Source organism: Gambusia affinis, linkage group LG04 (genome assembly GCF_019740435.1).
Source record: "Gambusia affinis linkage group LG04, SWU_Gaff_1.0, whole genome shotgun sequence".
Classification (NCBI taxonomy): Eukaryota; Metazoa; Chordata; class Actinopteri; order Cyprinodontiformes; family Poeciliidae; genus Gambusia; species Gambusia affinis.
The window spans coordinates 22,158,852-22,181,607 of NC_057871.1; the positions used below are offsets into that span (position 1 = coordinate 22,158,852).

At 38.5% G+C, this 22,756-nt stretch overlaps 3 protein-coding genes across 5 annotated transcripts; 2 read left to right on the forward strand and 1 right to left on the reverse strand.

The window, feature by feature from the left end:
* Positions 1 to 857: 857 nt before the first annotated feature.
* LOC122829683 (GTPase IMAP family member 4-like) lies at positions 858 to 9,922 on the reverse strand. Of its 3 annotated transcripts, none has more exons than XM_044114435.1 (3): positions 9,787 to 9,922; positions 2,236 to 2,269; positions 858 to 2,115 (listed from the first exon to the last, which is right to left on the reverse strand). In XM_044114435.1, exons 2-3 carry the CDS (start codon positions 2,249 to 2,251, stop codon positions 1,334 to 1,336), a joined length of 798 nt encoding a protein of 265 aa, XP_043970370.1. In that variant the 5' UTR covers positions 2,252 to 2,269; positions 9,787 to 9,922; the 3' UTR covers positions 858 to 1,333. The 3 variants fall into 3 exon arrangements, with proteins under 3 accessions (XP_043970370.1, XP_043970372.1, XP_043970371.1); XM_044114437.1 differs by lacking the exon at positions 9,787 to 9,922 and adding an exon at positions 5,906 to 5,968; XM_044114436.1 differs by lacking the exon at positions 9,787 to 9,922 and adding an exon at positions 2,336 to 2,365.
* Positions 3,516 to 7,215, forward strand: LOC122829684 (claudin-4-like). The gene is made up of 2 exons (XM_044114438.1): positions 3,516 to 4,730; positions 5,262 to 7,215. The coding sequence occupies exon 2, from the start codon at positions 5,405 to 5,407 to the stop codon at positions 6,071 to 6,073; it is 669 nt and encodes a 222-aa protein (XP_043970373.1). The 5' UTR covers positions 3,516 to 4,730; positions 5,262 to 5,404; the 3' UTR covers positions 6,074 to 7,215.
* Positions 9,923 to 10,051: 129 nt separating the features above from the next.
* On the forward strand, positions 10,052 to 21,960 carry slc25a10b (solute carrier family 25 member 10b). Its single transcript, XM_044114434.1, has 11 exons — positions 10,052 to 10,241; positions 13,674 to 13,793; positions 15,841 to 15,955; positions 16,073 to 16,121; positions 16,243 to 16,284; positions 16,372 to 16,415; positions 16,510 to 16,580; positions 16,999 to 17,091; positions 17,183 to 17,260; positions 17,462 to 17,518; positions 18,672 to 21,960. Exons 1-11 carry the CDS (start codon positions 10,152 to 10,154, stop codon positions 18,771 to 18,773), a joined length of 861 nt encoding a protein of 286 aa, XP_043970369.1. The 5' UTR covers positions 10,052 to 10,151; the 3' UTR covers positions 18,774 to 21,960.
* The last annotated feature ends 796 nt before the right edge of the window (positions 21,961 to 22,756 follow it).

A 22,756-nucleotide genomic window follows, 5' to 3' on the forward strand; every position in this document is an offset into this window, starting at 1 on the left:
GATGATTATACACATAGATTATGTAAAAATGTCATGTTTGCAACAATAATCCTGGGTTGCTTTAATGGTAAAACATTTGACAAATTTGAAAGTAAAAACAAACAAGAAATATCACATGCGTTTTTTACAGCAATTTACATGCAATTGTCTCCTCTTCCACTGTATGATGGTAGTTACTTAGTTTCCAGTAGAAACAGTCACTGTGTGACATCAAAACACAATGAGCATGTGACTCATGTCTAATGGACATTAACACAGACAGTTCAGGAGGAGCAGAACAACCATCTGACTGGATGGATCTGACTGGAATATGACATTTTCTTGATTACTGATAATTAGCCATGGACAAAAGATAAAGTGTGAAAATGTGCTAACTCTGGGATGAGACAAGTTTTACAACATTCCTGAGACAGCACACCTACCTGAGGAGAATTTGTTTTTGTCCTAAAGTCAATGATTTGAATTTTTCTCTTGGACCGCAACTCACTTCCTCCATTGTTATTATTATTAGTATTATTATTATTATTATTATTATTATTATTATAGTCACAGCTCTGATTAGACACTCTCAGGGAGTGCCAGCTGGAGACATCCTCAAAGGAAACTAAAAAATAATAACTTGCCTGATTTTAATGAATGTTTGGAATTAGATCTGGACTGTGCAGTAGTATTCTGTATATATGAAAGTCAAAGGTTTTTAGTCCTTTCATTTAAAAAAAGCTACATTTGAAAAGGACTCAATTGTATCCCATTTATGAACATTTTGCATTAAGAACAAAATGCATATATTCTTTTTCATGTTAAATTGGATTCTTCTACAAAAATATAAAAAAAGCCCAAATACAAAAAACATCCATGTATGTATTTTTTATTTACAAATAATGCAGAAGCATAAAGTACCATACATAATTTATATATTATTACAGTGGTAAGATAGGGTTACCATACATAATTTATATATTATTACAGTGGTAAGATAGGGTTACCATACATAATTTATATATTATTACAGTGGTAAGATAGGGTTACCATACATAATTTATATATTATTACAGTGGTAAGATAGGGTTACCATACATAATTTATATATTATTACAGTGGTAAGATAGGGTTATTGCCCATCACAATCGAGATGGAGGTATGTCTTCAATATGTGGCATAAATCACAACATTTAAAAATTAGAATCACACATATAACAAACATATTGAAAGCAAAATTGAAATTAAAATATTCCCAATTCGTTACTAAAGAGAGTGCATAAGTGTAAAAGCATTACATGACTACAGTCCAGTCACTTTCTGAATTACCTTCTCATGAACCATCCAACACCATTCACGATCGCTGCACTTCCAAGAGCCCACATGTGTGGTAAAGATACAGCTGTGACTTCACCACCGACAGCAGCTGACCTACACCTGTTGTGACTGCAGCTGCGCCTCCTGCTGCGCCTGCTGCTGCGCACATTAAATATTTTCCTGCAGTTCCCACATAGCCCCTGGTCTGGTCCCACCATAGTTTATTCTGGGCCTGTTTGTAAATCTCGCTGGTGTAATGACCACCGTTCAACTGGACCGTACTGTCTATTTTCTCGAACAGATCAGCCACCTGAGTGCGATTTCCTTTGCACGTATTGTCAAACACAACATATCCAGCTTTACAGTCACTGGTCAGCTCCCTCATTTCAGGGCTTTTGTGCAAAAAGTTCTCGATGGTGTCTTTGAGCTGATCCCCCCAAGTGAAAACAACGATCGTGTACTTCGAGACTTTCTCGCCGAAGTTGTCCGTGATCCAGTTGATGGCATTTTTCTCTTCCTTTGTGAAGCGTACACAGAGATTAATGACAAGCAGGAATATATGTGGTCCAGGGAGAGACAGCATGACGCACTTCTCTATTTCACTCTTCAGTTTTTCCTCTGGTGTGTTTGATGTGTCAAACACACCAGGAGTGTCAATGATGGTCACTCTTCGGCCATCCAGGCGGCCGGTTTCTTTCCGGCATACTTCAGTCACGGAGGAAGGAGACATCTCTGCAATAAAAGCGTCCCTTTTCAGGATGGTATTCCCTGTTGCACTTTTACCAGATCCCGTTTTTCCCAGGAGGACGATTCTCAGGTCTGTGACAGGGCAAAACAAAATGTGTTGAGAAATGAAAGATCAAAGTTTGATTTAGAGTGAGGTCACGATATTTTTACTGCGCGCGAATAAGCCATGTCTTTAAAAGAAGAAATACCAACCTGAGGTTGAATCCATCTTCTGCAGAAGACAAAACTAAAATAAGAAAAACAAATCTGGATCAAAACGACAAAAAAGGGTCTGCCCGTGGCTCTAACGTACTGCAGCTCCTGCTGTCTGATTTTCTGCAGTTTCCAGTAAAATGAAACTGTTCTGTGCGCCACACGTGACCCGTTTCATGGAAAACGAAATTAACAGAACAGTTGATAACAATAACAGGTTCAGCCCCAGGCCAAATAAAAAGAACAGCTGCTCAAACCTCTCCTTAACCTGTCATTTTTAACCTGAAATTCCACCTCAGATCACAGAGGGCAGACACATAAATGCAGTTGTTATGACTAAGTTAGACAAAAATTTATTTTGCAATTACAATTTACACATACATACATAATGTGTGTTTTAGTAGTTGAAAATGTAAAAGTTGGAGTGAAAACTCAAAGCAAATCATATGATGTTTGGTTTGTTAATAATCCAGGATATATAATAAAACATTTGATGGAGAAATGTTTGACCATCCCTGGTCCCGGCACATACTTTGTCAGACCTGCATTACCTTTGAATCCAGAGTCCAATGAGGTTAAACATAAAGTTGCCTTTTAAAAACCTTCTTGGAAAGACGCACTTTTCATATTATGCTTTGGAGGTCTGCAACTTTTAACATTTACTAGTTTCTGGTCATTAATCCGTATGCAATCTGAGCACCAAATCACCATTTTCACATCATGAGAATACAAAGAAAGTATATGCCTCTGATTTGTTTGTATCTTTGTTTTATCTACCAAGTCAGCCAGTGTGACTTTATTAGGTACAAAACAATCTCCAAGGTGAAAGTAAAGCAGTACGTATGTTGTAATCCTGTGGGAGGTTACAGATACCTAGGTGCTGTCGTACAGGGAAAAGGGAGTTGTACTTTATAGCATCAATATCAAGGACACCAGAAGAATTTGTTGTCCTCTGTTCATGTTCATGCAGCTTGATGTTTGCTTTAGTTTCCCTCTGCTCTATAAACCTCCCTCCTTCAAACATGCATTATGATCCTTTATTTACATATTCTAGTCAAGATCATCAACAAAACTCTGATTTTGTTGAAATAGCATTTTTTTTCAACACATGTTTTTCTTTCCTTAAAACACTGAGCTTTAATGGAAACACAATTAAAAGTCATTTGATTTTGAATTGGAAAGAAATGCTATTTTGAAAAATGTAACCTTTTTATTCTTCACACCAAAACAGGCCTTTAAGAAAGGGAGGGAAAGGGATCAACAAAATGATGGGGGGATCATTTGAGTCCTTCTTCAAAGGGAATTAAACAAAGAATGTGGAAAATTGGCAACGACTCTATCGCCACCAAGTGGCAACAATGATGTGTGCAGTATTTACCTAAAATACGTCAAACTTCCATTTACAGTGCATCGCAACAGTATTCATAGCTGTTGAGCTTTCTCACATTTTACATTTTCTTAGGTTACATCTGCAACTTAGGATTTATTGTATTGTGATTTTATGGGATAGACAAATAAAACATACTTGTGTCAATGAAAAGCGACCATCCAGAGTTAAAATTAACCACTTAGCTGCTCTTCTCTGATTAATCCTCTTCATTCCAGGCCTGTCTAGATGTGGAGGTTTTATTTTTTTAGATTTATCGACACACTCATCCAAACGATGATGGATTGAACAGTGCTCTGCAAAATGTTGACGCATGGGCTATTATTTTATATCATTACGACTGTTTTAAATCTACCCCTTACCTTTTTTTTGTCTTTGTGTTTGTTCACTAATGTTCTCTAAAAAGCCTCAGAGCAGGCAGATTTATAATGAGAATAAATTGCACAAAAGTAAATTCATATAATGTGGTATCAGAGCAAAGGGGGTTAAATAACACACCACAATTTTTATGTTTAGTTGAGAAACAAATTAAAACCAATTATCCTTTTTCTCCCACTCCACAACAATGCACTACTTTGTATTGATCTACCACTTAACTCCCATTACAGCATTTGAAAATTGTAATTTTCAAGTGACAAAATGTAGAAAAGTTCACGGGCACGAACGTCTTTGCAAGGCACTCTATAGATGATAAAATATTAAACAACAAAAACATTTTGGTCTACTAACTGGGACCATTGATGTCCAACAGCTTCTAAATGACCTCCATCTTCCCCCCTTTCATGGCCCACTCCAAGTTTATGTGATGACAACATGGCCGCTGCCAGCGGGAACTTCAACAAAGTGTCCTAGTGTCCTTCTGCTGTCATGGAATGGCTTTCATTTTTTTTTTGTCTAACCAACTATCTGTGTAGTGTTTTCTGTGTGAGTATATTTAGTATGCAGTAATACGCTGCTGGCCTCCCACTCCACCCTGGGTGAGCTGCAGTGAGACAAGCTGCCCTGTCAAAACAGAGGCACTGCTTCGGACATCTGTTGTTCTGTGGAGGGACTGTGGATGTGGAAGCGCACAGAGGATCGTCGAGACGCCTGCGGACCTCTGACTAAAGTAAGTTTGACCAACATAAGTCACTTTATATGGAATCCCAGAGCTGACATTTTCAGCATGTACTTTTTCCCAATGGTTTTGTCATCCTAATCTTAACAAAACAAATATTGTTTTCTTGAAATCACGAGATGCATTTCACGAATGGAGTCGGGTTTAACACACACACACACACACACACACACACCAATCATCACACATCTGTCATCTCATGATCTCAAGAAAAACGTGTCTTGAGAAAACCGTTGGGAAATTAACTTATCTCAAGAAACCCATCTGGAAAAATATATGTGGAAAACCAATGTTTCTCAATTCAGTTCCTCAGGGAACATTGTCATGCATGTTTTTGGTGTTTCCGTTCTACCAGGCTTCTGTAGCACTCGATGGCATGTAAAGGAGGTCATGCAATCATCTGAATCGAGTATTCTGGACACCTGATTTCTCTAAAACATGCAATGCAGTGGTCGCTGAGGACTGGAATTAAGAAACACTGCCATAAACTGTGCTTTCTAAAAGACTATTTCTTCTCCACAGCTGGATAGGTGCTGAAGATCTGACTGATTGACCAAGGATTAAGTGGATAAAGGTTCCTAACTGTACATAGTTATCAGTGAGAGCTTCAGGGTTGGAGTCAGGAGGTTCTTCACTTATTGACGGAGACGGTTTCTGGATCAACCATGGCATCAACCGGTCTCCAGGTGTTGGGTTTGGTGCTGGCCCTACTGGGTTGGGCATGTGGGGCTTTGGTGTGTGCAGCTCCGCTGTGGCGCGTATCTGCCTTCATGGCTGGAGAGCTGGTGACTGCCCAGGTGTTGTGGGAGGGTTTGTGGATGAACTGCCTGTCTCAGACCACCGGCCACATCCAGTGCAAGGCCTATGACTCCACCTTGGCCCTCCCTACGTCTGGCCAGGCAGCTCGAGGGCTGACGGTTCTTTCCCTGCTTCTCAGCGTTCTGGCGGTCATGCTCGGTGTTGCTGGGGCCAAGTGTACCCACTGCATGGGCGACGGAAACCAAGCCTCCAAAGCTCGGTTGGCCAGGATAGCAGGGGTGCTCCTCATCGTGGCTGGTCTCGCCTACTTGACGCCCATCTGTTGGGCTGCCTATGCCACGATTAGAGACTTTTATGATCCAAATGTTGTAGCGCCTTTAAAGAGAGAACTGGGGCCGGCGCTGTACCTGGGCTGGGGGGCCAGCGTGCTCCTCCTGCTGGGGGGAGCTCTGCTTCACGTCGGCTCGTCTGCGCCTGGAGGAAGAGCGCTGCCCGTGTCTGGAGCCGCAGCAAAGCCCAGCCCATCCATGGTGGCAGCAGGAGAAGTGAAGCAGCAGGAAAAGTCATTTGTATGAGATCACTTTGTTGGACAGCTAAACACCTTACAATTACATGCTTTAAAAATGAATCCATTAAAGTATTATTTGCTTAGTTGGATTTCTTCCAAAGAGGGGCTGATTTCATGTCCTGTTCTACCTTCAGTCAAAGGGGCTTCTTAGCAGTACTAAAGCTTTAGAGTTATGTCTTACTTACACTGTTGCCTAGCATGAAGATGTATCTACATAAAATCTACCGTTCAGCTCAAAATTATTCATACTCCTGGCAGATTTAGGATTTGACGTAATATTAATGTTTTGTTGTGACCCAACCAGAGTCCCATCCTAAAAATTAGGGCGATGGCTATGAGGCCTTCCAACATCAAAAAACTTGGAAACATGCACTATTTTTTTCAACACACCATTTTTTATTTAAATGTAAATAAAAACTTTTTTTTACATTTTTATATTTTCAGAGAAGCCTCATTTCCTATAAAAAAACAAAACAATAACAACTACTTACTTGAACGGAAATTACATTTAAATTTGGATAAAGTATAAAATTTTTCTGGCATATTTCATTTTAGAAAATTAATGCACATAAAGAAGGTTTTCTAACTTTAAGGGGTTTGTGTTGGAGTAGGAGTTGAAATGAACCGTGGGAGGATTTTAAATGTTTTAATGGTCACTAATGCGCATGGCTCACATTTCTCAGATTCCCCTCTGCCTCTGCCTGTGTGTGTGTCTGTGTGTGCATGTGTGTGTTTGTGCGTGTGTTTGTGTGTGCGTGCGTGTGTTTGTGTGTGGGTGGTATGTGTACTAAAGGCCAGTGTGCATTGTACATTAGATTACACTGGTGTTTTTGCTGAAAGTATGTGTATTTACTCTGTTTACTTTTTTCTTTATCACCTTATCTTTGTAATATGCCTTTATTCTTAATAAACAATATTCTTTCTTCAACGGCTGCTGTTCCTATCTGCTTATGAAAAGAATTCTTAAGCTGAAATATTTCTTTAAGATTTTTTTTATTATTATTTTGGCCAGGTTTATTCTCATAATAAAGCAAATGAAAAAAATATGCTTTTGTATTCTTTGACTTTCATATATTAAAGTAATTAGTGTCCCAGATAAATTTAGCTTTTCTTGACTTAATAACTAAGAAATTGGAGAGCGACTACCTGATTTTGAGATGTGCAGAATAAGTCATAATGTACTTAATTTTCAGAATAATCCATATTTGTTTTGGTCATTTTTAAAACAACAGAGGGTATTGAAGTAACTGCACCCTTGAAAGCAGATTATTCATGTATTTTGTTAATATATTTATGTCCAAGATGAGTAAAATATCTGGAACCTCAGGTGCAAACACGAACATTTGCTGCTTCTTTTCCTGATCATGTATGTAATTCAAAAGCTGAACAGCATCACTTTTAGCTCAAAATGTCCAGATGCATATAATCATAATGCTGTGCATTTTCTGACCCAAAGTAAAAACAAAAGTACAGTAGTACAGGTGTCATGCACCAATAACAATTATACAATGCAGTTTACATAATGTGTGTTACATCTTTGTCGGTTGCTTCAAAATAACTCCCCTTACACGTGCAAAATGACTTAAATGTCTATGTGAAATAGATTTAATTACTATTAAAGCATATTAAGAGAGTTAGCTCTAAAAGATCACAATTTTAGATTTTGAACTATGATCAGTTATGATGATAGAAAGACTCCACTAGGGGGCAGCAGACACTAACGATCTGTCAATGAGTCAAATCTAGACCGTTATATTCAGGACGCTTATTCGTTTTAAAAGAATAAGTTTAGTTAGAATTTTATTCTGTCTAAACTTTACACATTATGCGTTGTGAGATTTATCTTCTTTTTTATTATTGCTTATTATGGATATTATTTTTCAATGCTTTGCTCTAATTTGTGGTTATTTTGGTGTTTGGTGAGTCATCTGATTCTTTCTGGAATGACAATCAGTTTTCTTCTTCTGCTGTGTATTTAATGCTAGTCCATTTTTCAAGCCTACTTCTATTGCTCGACTCAGATCACATCAGAGAATAACGAAGTCTTACCTGCATGTGATCTACTTTTAGATGAGCAAGAGCCACACGTGTCAGCACATGCCAGCGTTTACGTGCAAAGTGTAGAATATAGTCATGGCAAAAAGAAAGTACACAGTCAATCGATTCTAGGGTTAAATGACTAAATGAGTTGTTGTTTTTTAACCAGGGCTGAAAATTATTTACCTAATCTCAACTAAACTAAACCACATAGTCCAATAAGTAGATATTTGTTGTTGTTTTGTTTTTTTAAAAAGAAGCCAAAATGAAAATGTTCATTAAAAACAAACTCTACATATATAAAATCTTTACAAGTTTAAAAATAAATGTTCTTTTTAGCATTAGTGTTGGATGACAACAGTGAAAGGATGATATTTTTAGACATTTCTACAAAAACAGTGTGAGCCAAGTTTTTGTTTTGTTCCCTGTTTGTTGTCCCACCTTTCCAAAGCATAACATAGTGATACAATATACAAATATATTTGAATTGTTTTTTCTTTTAGAAAACTAATAGTCTCTTCTTTTCTGAAAAGAAGAACAACTTCAAGTTCTTTTTCACCCTTATCTCTCCTGTTGTGACTCAACATGCTATTGACCCTTCACCCCACTGTTTAAAGGATAAACACAGAAAAGTATTCACTCTGCTTCTGGGTTTCATTCAGATTTTCAGGAAACATAAAGTACTTTTTTCACAGATTAAGACTAACATGAATAATGCAGTTGAGTTCCAACTCAAAAAAGCTTTTTATGTCTGCAAACGTTTCAGAATAGAAGCTGATCGACCAATTATCAATCACTTTGACAACTCTTCATCAAGTTGTCACTTTTAACAAAGCTAAAAGAGGAACCATACATAAAGAGTGGTTCCTTTTAAGAGGAACCACTCTTTAGGTGCCAGTGTTTTACAATTTGTAGAACATTTTTAAAAGTTTACTAAGGTTGCTACTTACATACTCCGTTTTCATGAGGCATTCCACCATCTTTGACTTCTAAGCACTGCTGCATACATTTTTTACTGAAGATATTAAATCACTTAGGAAAATAAAGACAACAACTTAGCAAACTGGACTGACAACTGATACATTGTAATTATTCTGTCGATCACAAAGGCAAAAGAGAGAAAGGTGGATCAAAAAGAAAGCAATTAAAAACAAACATTAATTTCCAAGGAAAAACATCAAGGACATTCGAGAAAATTAACAAACTGAACAATTAGTCTCAAGACTAAAATTTTACATTAAACAATCAACATACCCCTCAATCAACTGCTTTCTTTCTGTCATTTATTGTAATTTTAATCTTCTTCTTTCTGTTTACTATGCTGACATTATTTCATCAAGTTAAATTTAACAAAATGAAACTATCATAAACATTAGTATTTATTTTTATGGACGCGGTTTTCAACATTTAAAAGCAGCCTTAAACTAGCTACACAGTAAACCACATTCTCCCTCATAGAAAGCTGAGCACTAAAAACCACCGACCCCTTTTTTCAGCGTTACTTTCTGTTCTCCTGGAAACGGTTGTCCTCTTAAAGGGACAGTGTTCCCATTTATCACCCGCATCGCGTCGGAGAGGATGAGTGTCGCTTTAAAAGCACATGACAGCTAAAAGTGGGGAAACAGGAGTACACGAGCCTATTGTGTGCAGAAATTTTCTGCATTGTCATACTACGTTGCTGACCTTCAACTTTCAGCCTCCCCACCGAGCGGGTAGGCAGCTCCTCCGTCCGCACTGACAATTGGCTGAGCTCCTCTCTCTCTCTCTCTCAGTGTCACAGCTGCTTCCTGCTGCGCCGCAACATCGTAGCTTCAACGAGCTCTCGCGTGCACGCTGGTCTCGCGACGTGAAAGTCCCCGCTCTCCTTTATCGGAATGTTTGAAGATTAACGAGGTTGTCCCGTGGGGTTTTACACTCGCTTGTTGTAGCGGCTGGGAGCTCCAGGTCTGAGCAGAGCCACGCAGTGCAGGCGGACAGAGGGCCGTGGCGAGCCGGCTGGAGGGAACCCAGCGCCGTGGAAGGAGGTCGGGAGAGGAGCCGGTGTTATCATGACTGAGAAACGGATGTCGCGGTGGTATTTCGGGGGGCTGGCCTCCTGCGGAGCCGCATGCTGCACCCATCCTCTGGATCTCCTCAAGGTGAGGGGCGCAGTAGTTCTCCCACGGAGCTGGGGGTGAAGGAGCGTGCAGGCCTTAACACCAGGGCACAGCTGGTTCCAGCTGTTCTTGCACAGATCAGCGTGTTTCACCAAACTCCACGTCTCGAAGGTTTCACATAGTGCCCTGCTAGACTTGCAGAGATCACTGTACACTTCCTGAGAACTTAAGTTATTACAGAATTTCTCTGTAATAACTAGCATGTTTAAAGTTGAATCTAGGTCATAGGTCAACCCAAAGTTTCCCAGACACAGTAGTCCTGTTATTCTATACCAAATGCCTAAATCTTCTTTAATTTCTCTAGAGAGTTTTGCACATGACTCAAATAAAGTTTATGGCGTGTTATGTAATTAAACAGGGAGGAAAGGTAAAGACCAGACTGCAGTTGAAGGGCTCTCTGAAATGCCTTCTGTTTGCCCTTACTTGTTACTTGCATGTGGTAAAGCTGTAAAGCGGGGTTTTACACACAAAGCACACGCTTCAGAAATGTAAATGTTCTTTATTTTAAGAAAGAAGGAGAGCATGAACCACTTACTGACATTAAGGTTAAAAGAGTGAGGGGCTTCAAACAACGACAGCTGAACGTGACAAAGTGACCAGTCTTCTCTAGTTGTAAGGAGTAAGCATGGGCTGGTTTAAGTTTCCTATAGTTTTGAGCAAAAACACCATGGCATCATAGTATTTATATAAAAATGTATGGCATTATGTATCTGCTTTGATTTGATACAGAAAATTAGCAAATATTTCTAATGCTGCAATAGTTATATCAAGTACCTAAAAAAGCGTAGTCCATACCATGTTTTTATTAAAATGTTTATACAAAGACTCGAGAAAAATATTTCAGAAAAGAGCCTCCAAATTTAGGATTTTGTGATTAAGCTGTTCTATTGCACGCACTAATATACATTTTTGTTTGCTGGGTTTTGACTAAAACAAGTATAAAGGGTACAACTGGATCGGTTTTCAAACTACATGAACCGTCTTTCTAGTAAAATTGATTAAAAGGACGATAAGACCGTTAGGAACTGTGTAATAGAAAATGCTAGGTTTATTTAATTTTTCTTTTTAGACACTAGAGGCCTTTATTCAGCAGTAACTGGACAGGGAATGGGGAGGAGGGAGCTCTATCACACACTACACTCAGCACGTGAATGTGTGTGTGTGTGTGTGTGTGACTGAATGGAGTGTGAAGTGCTTTCGGGTTCATGTGGACCTGATTAGTACAGGTCATTTAGAGGTCATTTACCAACTGAGGCTCCCATCACTCAACATTCTAGTTGCTTTAAATCCAAAACTTATCAGAACCTTGGTAAAACTTCATTCGAGTTGCTAGATGATGCCTAGTTTGGAGCGTGGACTAACACATTACTGCCCCTCCCCTACCTGCTGCTGTGTGCACTGCAGGTCAGCTGGCTGAGATGATGGAAATTATAACTTGCTGTTTTTGACACTGGATTACCATTGATTGCCAATTTATGAAAAGTCAGCGCTGAACAGCTCGTTGTCATTAGGAATGTCTTTCTGCAAAGTGTTTTTCATGTTTAACTCTGGGATTAGTGTGAGAGAGCTTTAATTCATCTTCATCAAATGTAAACGTCACCGCTGTGTTCTCAAGAGTTTAAGTAAAAATCCATGTAGTAATCAAAATGTCCACAATCCAGTGTTAGGGCCAGTACTGAGTTCAATTTCAAGGTCAAGACTCTTAAAAGGCTTTTTGTTTCATCTCTGGCATTCAGCCGGCTTTAACGGCTTGATTTCCAAGAGTGGATAACATTTTGTTGCGACAATTATTCTGACATCTAGTTAGTTTAAAGACATTGTGCAGTGAAAATAGAATGAGGTCCCATAATAGAGAGAAGTGCACTTTGCACTTTGCTGTAGTGGGCTATTTCCACATTGCTGAAAGGTCCAGTTATGGCGGAGCAAAGGGCACATAGTCATGTTTGTTTTCATGCCAACATAGAACCGGATTTGGAAAATAAGCAAGCGCAGGTTTGACCTCATCCGTTTTACTTTTTAAAGTTACAAAGCGGTTTGCCAACAGCACAAACACTGACATAAAACATTTAATCTGATGCTGCCTTGCTTTAAATTGTTACTTTCTCTTTTTTATATATATATAAAATGGTTATAAAATAATCAAGTTGATTGATTTATTTAAAACACTATCTAATTAATTTCCCTCCAAAAATAATTTTCCTTCTCAAAATGTATCAATTTAACAGCTTGATTTGAGCCCCGATCGAATCTTACCAAATTAATCTTTATAGTTGTGACAATAACCGATTTTTCTCTAGTGGGGAAACGGAGAAAGAGCTACGATTTTCAGAGCTACGGTTTTCAGTGGTTTCTTTAAATCTGATTCTCTTTATACTTGAATTGAAATCAAGTGAAGTCGGTGATCAAGATATTGCTTAGTCATTCTCTACTTTCCTGCTTTTCTATTCTCCTTGCTTGTTTTCAGTCTGGCGAGTGAAGCTTTAACAATCCAGGTGGCTTCAACTTGCCTCCATAAAACAGTTTTTCATAGAGAGAGACAAGAAGAAGAAATTGAGTTCAGCACCATGTTAACCAAGATTTGCTTGTATGTTTTGCAACAGAATCCTAATAATTTGCTTTTGAGGGCTGAAAAACCAACAAGAGCTCATTGTCTCCTCTGTTGCAACGCCACAGGGTGATGGATTGCTAATGCGGGTAATAAATTATGCCAGAAGTCACTTTTGATTTCTAAATTTTATCACTTAACTTTGGTCCAAGATCTGAAAACATTAGATTTGCAAAATCTCTGTTACCAAGGTGGTTCTGTGGCCATTGTGTTTCCTCTTTATTTTGTATCTGTATCTGTTGCAACGTGTTGCTCAGTAGATGTTGTCACTAAATCAGCATCCACTTCAGATTGTGAAGGTGGAGTTGGTGAGGAACTGTGGACTGCACAAGTTGGAAACTTGACTTCGTACTCCAAATTTCTGACTTGAAAATGTTTAGATACAAAAGAAGTGCTTGACAGAAGCTGCTGCGGTGATTTAAATGTTGAGCCGAAACACACAAACCAGTTTACTGAGATCAGCAATGTGGAGGGGGGGAAAGCTCACATGGTTTCAGAAAGGTCATTGACCTTTAATCTGAGGTCGTCATCAACACAAAGAACAAAGGTCATGTTTTGAAACCACTGAGGCCCTCTTCCAACAACACCTTATGAAGAACAACTTGGAAAATAACATTTATCTTGGTGTTTTAGCATTAAAAGAAAACAGCTGAATTCAGAAAACCCTATTTGATTTTGAATCAAATTAGGCTTTCAGGTACCTCTGATCAACCTGTGCATCCCTCCTTTGGGTTCTGCATCTAAGCTCTAAATCAATGTGTGAGGTTTTAATTTTTTCCAACATGTGGCTCTCTCATGTTTTTTCTCAGGTCCACCTGCAGACACAGCAGGAAGTGAAGAAGAGGATGGTTGGGATGGCTGTGCATGTGGTGAAGAATGACGGGGTGCTGGCTCTCTACAGCGGCCTCTCCGCCTCCCTGTGTCGACAGGTAGATTTGTTTAAGCTAAATTTAGTCAGAATCTGAAAGAATTCTGTGAATGATCATCAACTTCAGCGCTGAAGAGTTTGTTGCTTAATTCACATCTACATATGCTTTTGTTGAATCAGTTTGAGTGTGGGGAAAAAAAAGCTCATTAGCAAAATAATAGAAAAATAGCTACCGTAGATTAACAAGGCAAAAAATAGTTGCAATTTTTCCCCCCCGAAGACAAATTGTGTAAGTTGAGTAAAGCTGCTGCATACAGATATATGCAAAATGATGATTAATTAATTATTACCAGAATATCATATTAAGTTTATTAACAAGAATACTAATGTTGTTGCCTATTTTACATCCCTTGCTTGTTAGCTTATGTCAGGAATAAACCCAATCCTCTTTCGTTTTTTTTTTTTCTTTCAGAAGTTGTGCTCACTGTTGCTTTCCACTGATTTAAAATAAATCTTTATTGTCACAATAGACAGAGCAAAAGGTCAGGGAGGAGACATTAGACCAGAAGCCAGCAGCAGGATGATGATGCAGGGTCTTCTCAGGTAAGGAGGGATTATAACTTACCTGAGGATACCTGAGGGATTATAACTTGATGAGAAACAGAGAAGAAAAGGGAAAGTCCTGTACAGAAATTTCAACTTGTTTGTTTTTTGCGTAAGACCATCTAATGGCAAAAATAAAGCTTGAAAAACATACAACTTTGACTGTAGCTTTCTGGAAAAGCTGCCACCAACCAGTAATGTTAGGCAGGAACGATCAGTGCTATGAAGGGATGATTTATTTGTACGGTGCTGAACGCACACAAGCACAAATGTTTAACAGCCACCAATAAAGTTGGCAAAATAACAAACTGCTTTCCACAGCAAGCTTTTGCTGGGACTTTCTTTTAGGGAGTTTAACCACTCCGAAACTGAAACCACTGCTGATATACTTAGGTTTTCATTTATAACCATCACTCAAGTGCACTGGGAATAAGTTGAACAAGGGAGGTGATTATCTCTTGTTCGGAGCAGCAATGGTTTGGACAAAAATGCCTCAATGAAGTTGGAGAACAACGGTCAGACTGGCTTGAGATGTGGGATAAAATGCCTGCTGCTGCCCATAGATGGGCAGCAGCAGCAGAAAACCACACTGGGTGCCACTTCCATCAGCTAAGCGCAGGGAAATTATCCTGCAGTTCACACAGACTAAACTAAATTCGACAATGACAGATTGGTAAAGGTTTGCCTGGTTCAATGAGCCTTGATTTGAGCTGGGATATTCAGATGGTGGAGTCAGAAAAAACCTGAAAACATAGATCTATCCTGTCTTTTTTTTTTTTTAGGGTTATGTTGTGCTGTTGTTTCGACGCTCCTCTTCAGAGATGCTACTTTTATAGTCAACTTATGTTGTACAAGTCAGATTCAATTTTGTTGCACTTTTCTGCCAGAAATTAAATCTAAACATTTCTGACACCACTGTGCCTCAGAATAACAGTGGAATAATTGCTACAAGTTGGACAAATACAGCAGAATTTATTCTGTTTTAAAATGCTTTTCTTATTTGTCGGAGACTACACAGACCAACCGAGGTACTGACTTACAGCACCCCCTAGCGGCCTCCTGACGCCACCACTGAAGGAGACGTACTAGTTTGTTAGATGACATAACTTTATTAGGTTTGTCTGTATTGCTGCTCCATTATAATCTCATTTAGTAGATATGACTGATAAAAAGCTGGATCTTGTTAGGGTGCAGGTTTATCGTTGTTTTATTCAAGACATAAAAAGTAGAATTTGTAATTTTCTTTTCTTTAAAATGAAAAGAAATTGAATTTAACGTACTAAAATGTGATTATCATGGTCATGTGTTAACCCAAGAACATGAATGCAATGGTGTAAGCAACTGTGATGCTTCACTAACATGCAAACCTGCTTTGTATTGCTAAGATAATCTGTCTTCCTTCCAGATCTCTTGAGGTTGCATCGCTAGCTTACTTGGGCTCAGACTTCTTCCTTTGAAAAAAAATAAATAAATAAATTGACTGAGCTGATGTTTCTGCTTGTCAGATTACCTACTCCCTCACCAGATTTGCCATCTATGAGACGGTCAGAGACATGATGGGTAACACTGGCAAGGGACCAATGCCTTTTTACCAGAAGGTCTTGCTGGGAGCATTTGGAGGTACACACACGCACACACACACACACACACACACTCACGCACTCGTTCCTTCGTCTTTCACGCTGACCCAAATGTGCAGTTGCCACCTGTTTACCAACACGTTTTATCTGCCAACAGGATTCACTGGTGGGTTTGTTGGGACTCCATCTGACTTGGTGAATGTCAGGTAAAGCTACATGACGACATTCCCTTTAAACAAGAACATTTGTGTGTATTTTGCTAATGAGTTGTGGTATTAGCTGGAAAGATAAATGAAATCTGATATAATTTTTTTCTTCCCCTTCTAGAATGCAAAATGACATGAAGCTACCACCAGAACAGAGAAGAAAGTGAGTGTTGTGGTTGAATAGATTGGTATAGATCTGTATAGATTGGTGCTCATGTAATTTATCACTGTATTTGTGCTTTGTTTGCAGCTATAAACATGCTGTTGATGGACTCTACAGAGTCTTTAGAGAAGGTAAATGACGAGCACAAAGTGAATCAAGTTTTCACTTTCTGTTTTGCATCATCTGGCATCGCAATCAAGGTCTGGTCTTTATTTTTTCATGCAGAGGGTGTAAGAAGGCTGTTCTCAGGAGCCTCCATGGCATCTGGCAGGGGGGCGCTGGTCACTGTTGGGCAGGCAAGTCGCATTAAAAATCAGATGTTACGTTTCCACAAAATATTCTTCTACGTGATTGACGATGGTTTCTTGCAGCTAAACATTGATGCGGCAGAGACAGAAATGTGTAGACTTTCTTTAAATATCAAAAGCTTCTATTTTGTTTTGGATCAGACTAACTTATTTATGATTTTTTGCAAAAAAATAAGATACAATTCTGATCTAACAATCCTCCTAGAGGGCAGAAAAAAAAATCAATATTATGAAACAATGGCTGCGCTGGAGATTTTGTCCTTTCATATAATAAGCTGGCAATAAAACAAAATGGATTTATATTTAAATGAGCCTCAAAGTGAAAGAGTGTTGAACAAACCTGTTTTAAAATTAACATTTTCCAAATTGTTTATATGTATTTGTATTGTTTTTTCCCCGTTTGCAGTTGGCGTGTTATGACCAGGCCAAGCAGCTGGTGTTGGGAACAGGCGTGTTGGGAGACAATATACTCACACACTTCCTTTCCAGCTTCATAGCTGTAAGAATTTAGTTCTTCCACTGATTTAATGCAGTTTGCTGAGCTTCTTCTTAATCCCTTTTTTGTTTTCTTGCAAACATTTCCTCTGCAGGGAGGCTGCGCTACGTTCTTGTGTCAGCCTCTGGATGTGCTCAAAACCAGGTTGATGAATTCAAAAGGAGAGTACACAGTAAGTGAATCACTCCTCTTTTATTTTGTTGTCTGCTTATTCAGGTTTCAGTTTCTAAGTGTGCTCTAAATCTGTAAAAATAATGAGTACTCCACACTCACCAAGTAATAATAAAAACAAAATGTTCCTGTTCTGGAAGAATTTTTTCTGGATTCTAAGTTAAACTCACTTTAATAATATTTCTCCCCCTCATGTCTGCAGGGAGTAATGCACTGCTTACGGGAAACAGCCAAACTGGGTCCACTGGCATTTTACAAGGTAAAAAGAGAAGAGTTTTGTTATGCAGAAATGTTGGGCATTTGTAAAGTACTTTCATCCACTCTACAGCAGTGTTTCCTAAATCATGTCCTGAAGGCTCACATGTTTCAGATGTTTCTCTGCTTTCACACACCCAAACTAGACGACTGCTGCTCAGGAAAGGCCTGTTAGTCAGACATCATTTGAAATCAGGTGTGCTGAAGCAGGGAAACAGCTAAAACATGCGGGGTGGTGTGCCTCGAGGACAACATTGCTCCACAGTATATCCACTCAGTAGTTGATCGGGATTTGGTTTGCTTGAATTACTGCTGAAATGCAATGTGACATGGAGGCATTCAGCCTGTGAAACAGCTTCTCTGTGTGGTTTAGGTTGAGATAATTAGGTGGCCGTTGATATCATGGTCATTACAGCAGGTATAGATAGTTTAGGCAGTGTGAGCGGAAGCCAAATCCTGCTGGTGAATTAAATCAGGATCTCCATAAAGCTTGTCGTCAGGGGAATAAAAGGAGCGTGACAGTTGTGGTCCACATCCTGGATTCTTGAAACACTGACTCTAGCTACAGTTCAGACATTATTGATCTTCTTCAAACTCTTTAAATGAATCCCATTCAAGGCTGTGGTTATATGTATGCAGCCTTTTTCTATGACACTTTATCCTTCCACTCAACTTTCTGTTAATATGTTCAACTACAGCCCTTTGAGAACATCCAGCTTCTTATGCAAAGCTGTTCCTTGTGGAGAATGTTTGTGACTGTGTGCTGGACAACTACCAACTCCACTGATTTCCTAATGTCTTTGAGGCTTTAACATGCCCATAACACACAATTTCTTTGTAAAAGATACTTTTTTTTTAATTGATCTTGTGTAATATTCTAATTCTTAGAGAAACTGAATTTTGGGTTTTATTTACTACAACCAGAATCATCAAAATCAAAGGAAAGACAGAACATTCTGTGTGATAAATCTAAATGCAATGAGTGAATTTTTGATCACGTTCGCTACACCTAACTCTGTGTGTAAGTTATTGCTGGTTTTGCTGCTGTCATTTCCCACTGAATGTTTACTCTGTTCTGTGTGCTGCAGTCAGTGTTGTTAGTTATTCCCACTATCAGATCAACGTGCAGAAATTAAAAACCTTTGACTTTGTTGCAGGGTCTTGTCCCAGCCGGGATCCGCTTGGTTCCCCACACAGTTCTCACCTTTGTTTTCCTGGAGCAACTCAAGAAGTACTTCGGCATTCGCATCATCTCCTGATCCGCTCCTTGGCTCTGTCACCGCCAATCATGTCCTCCTTCTTCATCCTGCTCCTCGTTATTCACAAGGAAAGAAGGGAAGGCGGGACTTGAACAGTTCGTCACGGTGCTTTCCCTCGCCTTTTTTCTCTACCTCCATCCCACAAGCGGATTTACACGACTGGTATCGAAAACCAACAGTTCTGGTCGTTCTTTTGGTCTTTTACATCAGGAATGGGGGGAAAAAACAGATTCAGAGCTGCTGGATTGTGGTTAATAACATCAATAGAAAGTTAATCAAATGTCAGAGATTAGTTTTATTGTTTAATCATGATGTAGTTGTGGAAACTGAGTTCAGATCGAATGCGTTTAACATTACATGTTGGTCGCAGGCAAAATTTTGACTTCAGCTAATTCCAAATCACGTGCTGTTTATTAATCTGACCTAAAACCTAATCTATTAGTTGTTTGTGATCATTTCAGAAGTGACACAAAGTGAGGAATAACTGCAAACTGTAGTTGTAAGGCTTAGTTTACAGTTCTTTAAAGCAATTTTGATTTTATCAACAGAGCACCACATCATCCAGAAGTTGTAAACAAACGCAGGGTGGCTTTATCAGCACCCATCTGACCAATCTATAATGGACTTACAAAGCCATAAATCTAAGACGCCCGTTTATATTCACTCGGCAATCAGTGAGGAAACAGAGATGTTGATAAAATTAATTCAATATAAATTATATTTTTCTTTTTGTTTCCTTCTCATTGACATTTTTACAAAATGAAAACACTCACTGATTAAACTGTAATTAATTTCTTTCCGTTGCTTCCTTAATTCATTCCACTGTCACATCTCACGTCACGTCTGAAAACTTAGAGGACCAAGTTTGTTTGGATCACTTTTTACACAGAGCGAGTTAAAAGAAAACGGAGGTTTTCTCCAGGCGTAGCTGGGTCTTTTTAAAAACAAATATCTTCACTACATTGTTTAAAAAAACTAATATTGTGTCTTTTAACACGGGATTGGTTTTAGAAAAGTTCTCAACCACATCAACTTGCACAAAGTTGCCCCTTGTCGTTGTTTTAAACATGTCAAACCCATAGGGGGCAGTATAGCACAAAGCTAAAACCTATGTCAGCCAATCAGATTGCTTCAAAACAACCACAACTTCCTGTTGGGAATTAAACAGGCGCCAGGAAGTTGAAGTTTGTTTAAATAAAGTACTAGATTATAAAGTTAAGCAAACATAAGTCAATGTTGAGAATAATGTCAAACAAATTATAGTATGTGGATTTATTGTCGCATTATTCGTCCACCTTGGTTGGAGTTAATAAATAATTGTTTTTAATGATATTAAACTGAGTTTTCCTGTGGATTAAAGACCAAAAGGTATAGTTTTTTCACCCCAGATATCTGACTACATGTGGACTAGGCCTGAAACGCATAAAGACATCTGATAATATGCAAAAAATATTTTCTCTAACAGCATTCTTTATCTATTCTTAGGATACTGTTTAAAGGGGCAGTGTTGCTTAAAATCAACATTTTTCAGCATTACACTATGTTATAATAACATTCACTCATTAAAAACAAACCTGGCGTGCTGCCTTGATTCTTCCATGTATGATCAGGAAATCTCTCAATCTCCCACGGCAACCGTTTCAGGGTGCAAAGCGCTTTCTCTCGCAGAATGTTGCCTTTTACACGCAGCTCCTCTCTGGAGCTGCAGTTTCCAGCTGAGCTTCTGCCTCACAGAGCCTCCCACCTCCTTGACTCTCTCAGTCAGCTCCTTCAGACTAGCCAGCAGCAGTTAGCAAACACTTGGTGGAACTACGCCGCATCTGCTGAGCTCATTATACAAACTACTTTTCAGAGCAGTGCTACTATGAACGATGTTAAAGGCTTAATAGAGGAACATTGCTGTGATGACTTGCTAAAGGCAGAGCGTCAGAAAGAGCAGGAGCTTCTTAAAGAGACAAAGCCCAATTTCAATGCGTTATATTGCAAAGTCGAATTAAGTGATTCTCTCTCTATACAGAGCATTTTTGTAACAACTAAAGATAACATACTTACTTGATTCTGCTATAAAGTCGCACTATGTGCCTGTAAAATACACAATACTGCCCCTTTAAACAGCAGCTCTCTTTCAGTCTGCAATATTGGTTTTAAAACGCACTTTTATTTAAAACTTGAAATAACACTGACAGACCTGCTTTTAACAAGGGGATGACATTTAAGATTCAAAATACTCAAACAGAAAATGTGGATGAATCCAGTTGCAAATATTTTTCTGTCTCTTTCACTCATCAGGTATAAGATGTAAAGAATATCTGCCCTCTGTAGCCGTGCCTGCTCAAGTCTTGCTGCCTTATAGTATCTGTCCCGTAGGGGGCAGTGTTGTTACATGTGAATTGTCCTGTTTTATGCACCCAAGCGGTTTCCTATCTTCATCTCAGGATGAAACCTGTGTCACTACTGTATTTACATTCACTGAAGTGAAAGTTATGGGTCAGTAAGTTTTAATATTGTAGATCTTTCACTAATAAATTTGAGAATTAAAGGACTAATTGAAACTGTGTCTTCAGATTGTTACTGTAGTCTTTTGGGGATTTTATTTGAGTGTTTCTAAATCAAACCAGTTTTTCTTTATCTAAATAAATCTAATAAATTAAGTCAGCTGCTGACCCTTTGGGGTGGCAAGTGATTCATTTGAAGAGTTTCAGCTTCTCACCGCTACAAGGTCGCGCTGCACAGCTGGCTGTGGTTGTGAATCAGCCTTCACCTTCAGGGTTCTGGTCTCAGCAGAGCAAGGGCGCGATATAATGTCCACACATCTACCGTCTTGATGTCAGGCCTTACTTCCCAGACTCTTGGCCTCTCCGTGGGCATGAGGCAGTTAATTGGTGACATTCATGAGCAATGATTAATGAAATCTGGGGACGGGATTCTGCTCTTTGGCCAAGATGAACATAACCAACCCATCCGTTATGATTTTAATACATCATATTAGTGACTGTGACCTTTCACCTCAATCATCTTCTGTCACCTCTGTGGCTAAATGTGGTAGTGGTGGAGAAATGACTTACCATTAAAGGAAACCTGTTAGTCCTCCGTCATTGGTGGACGTGCTAACTAGCTTTAGCATTCGTGGCAGACTGTGCTGTAGTGTAGCAGAAAACACAAGCTTGATTTTTATTCACACATTATCTGTATTATTGTGTATTATTGTCTGTATTATATTGTCACAAGATAGTGACAGTTCTAACAAATAAATATATATATATATATATTCTTAAAATAAGTTACATATTACAGCTTTAATGTTTCCCAGATATAAAGTTAGGTTTTTTCAATGTTTGCAGATTTACTTATTTACATAAATTTCAACCTTGCAGTTGTTAAGGAAATAAAAAATTTTTTCCTAAATTGATGCTTTTTATATTTTATTATATTTAAATGTATGTCAGATACATTTTGGTTTGATTTGAAAATAATTTTCAATCTAAATCTGCTGGTGGTGAGAAAAATTTAAGAATGAATTTTTATTTTCTGACTTTATCAATATCAATACTCATCTGCAATAATTGAAAAATGTGTTCTCTTGTATTTCCAATTTTGAAGATTACTTAATAAAAATTCTTAGATATAGATCCACTTACAAATGTAATATTTCGTTAAAAGTGGATTCATTTGTTTTATGTACACAAAAAAAATCCCATTTGTTTATTTTTCTTTAAGAATAAAAGAGTGTATGAGGAGTGTAGTGAAACAATGTTTTCATTAAAGCTCCAGTGAGAGACTCAGCTACCTCCATAAAGATGATTTATTTATTTTTTTCGGTTCTATCCAGCTTTACCGGCGGTAGAAATAATGGTGGATGTATTATTTTGTTCTCCTTTAAATGCTTTTATTTTTCCGGCAACTGACATGAAGTTTAACATCTCAATATTTTGCTCATTTCTATTGATTATCTTCTAAGCTTTGGATGTAATATAACAATAAAC

Coding starts and splice junctions, on each gene's coding strand:
- LOC122829684 (XM_044114438.1), top strand. CDS start 5,405: ATGGCATCAACCGGTCTCCAGGTGTTGGGTTTGGTGCTGGCCCTACTG.
- slc25a10b (XM_044114434.1), top strand. CDS start 10,152: ATGACTGAGAAACGGATGTCGCGGTGGTATTTCGGGGGGCTGGCCTCC. Junction 16,416..16,509: donor CTACAGAGTCTTTAGAGAAG/GTAAATGACGAG, acceptor TTTTTCATGCAG/AGGGTGTAAGAAGGCTGTTC. Junction 17,092..17,182: donor TCCTTTCCAGCTTCATAGCT/GTAAGAATTTAG, acceptor TTTCCTCTGCAG/GGAGGCTGCGCTACGTTCTT.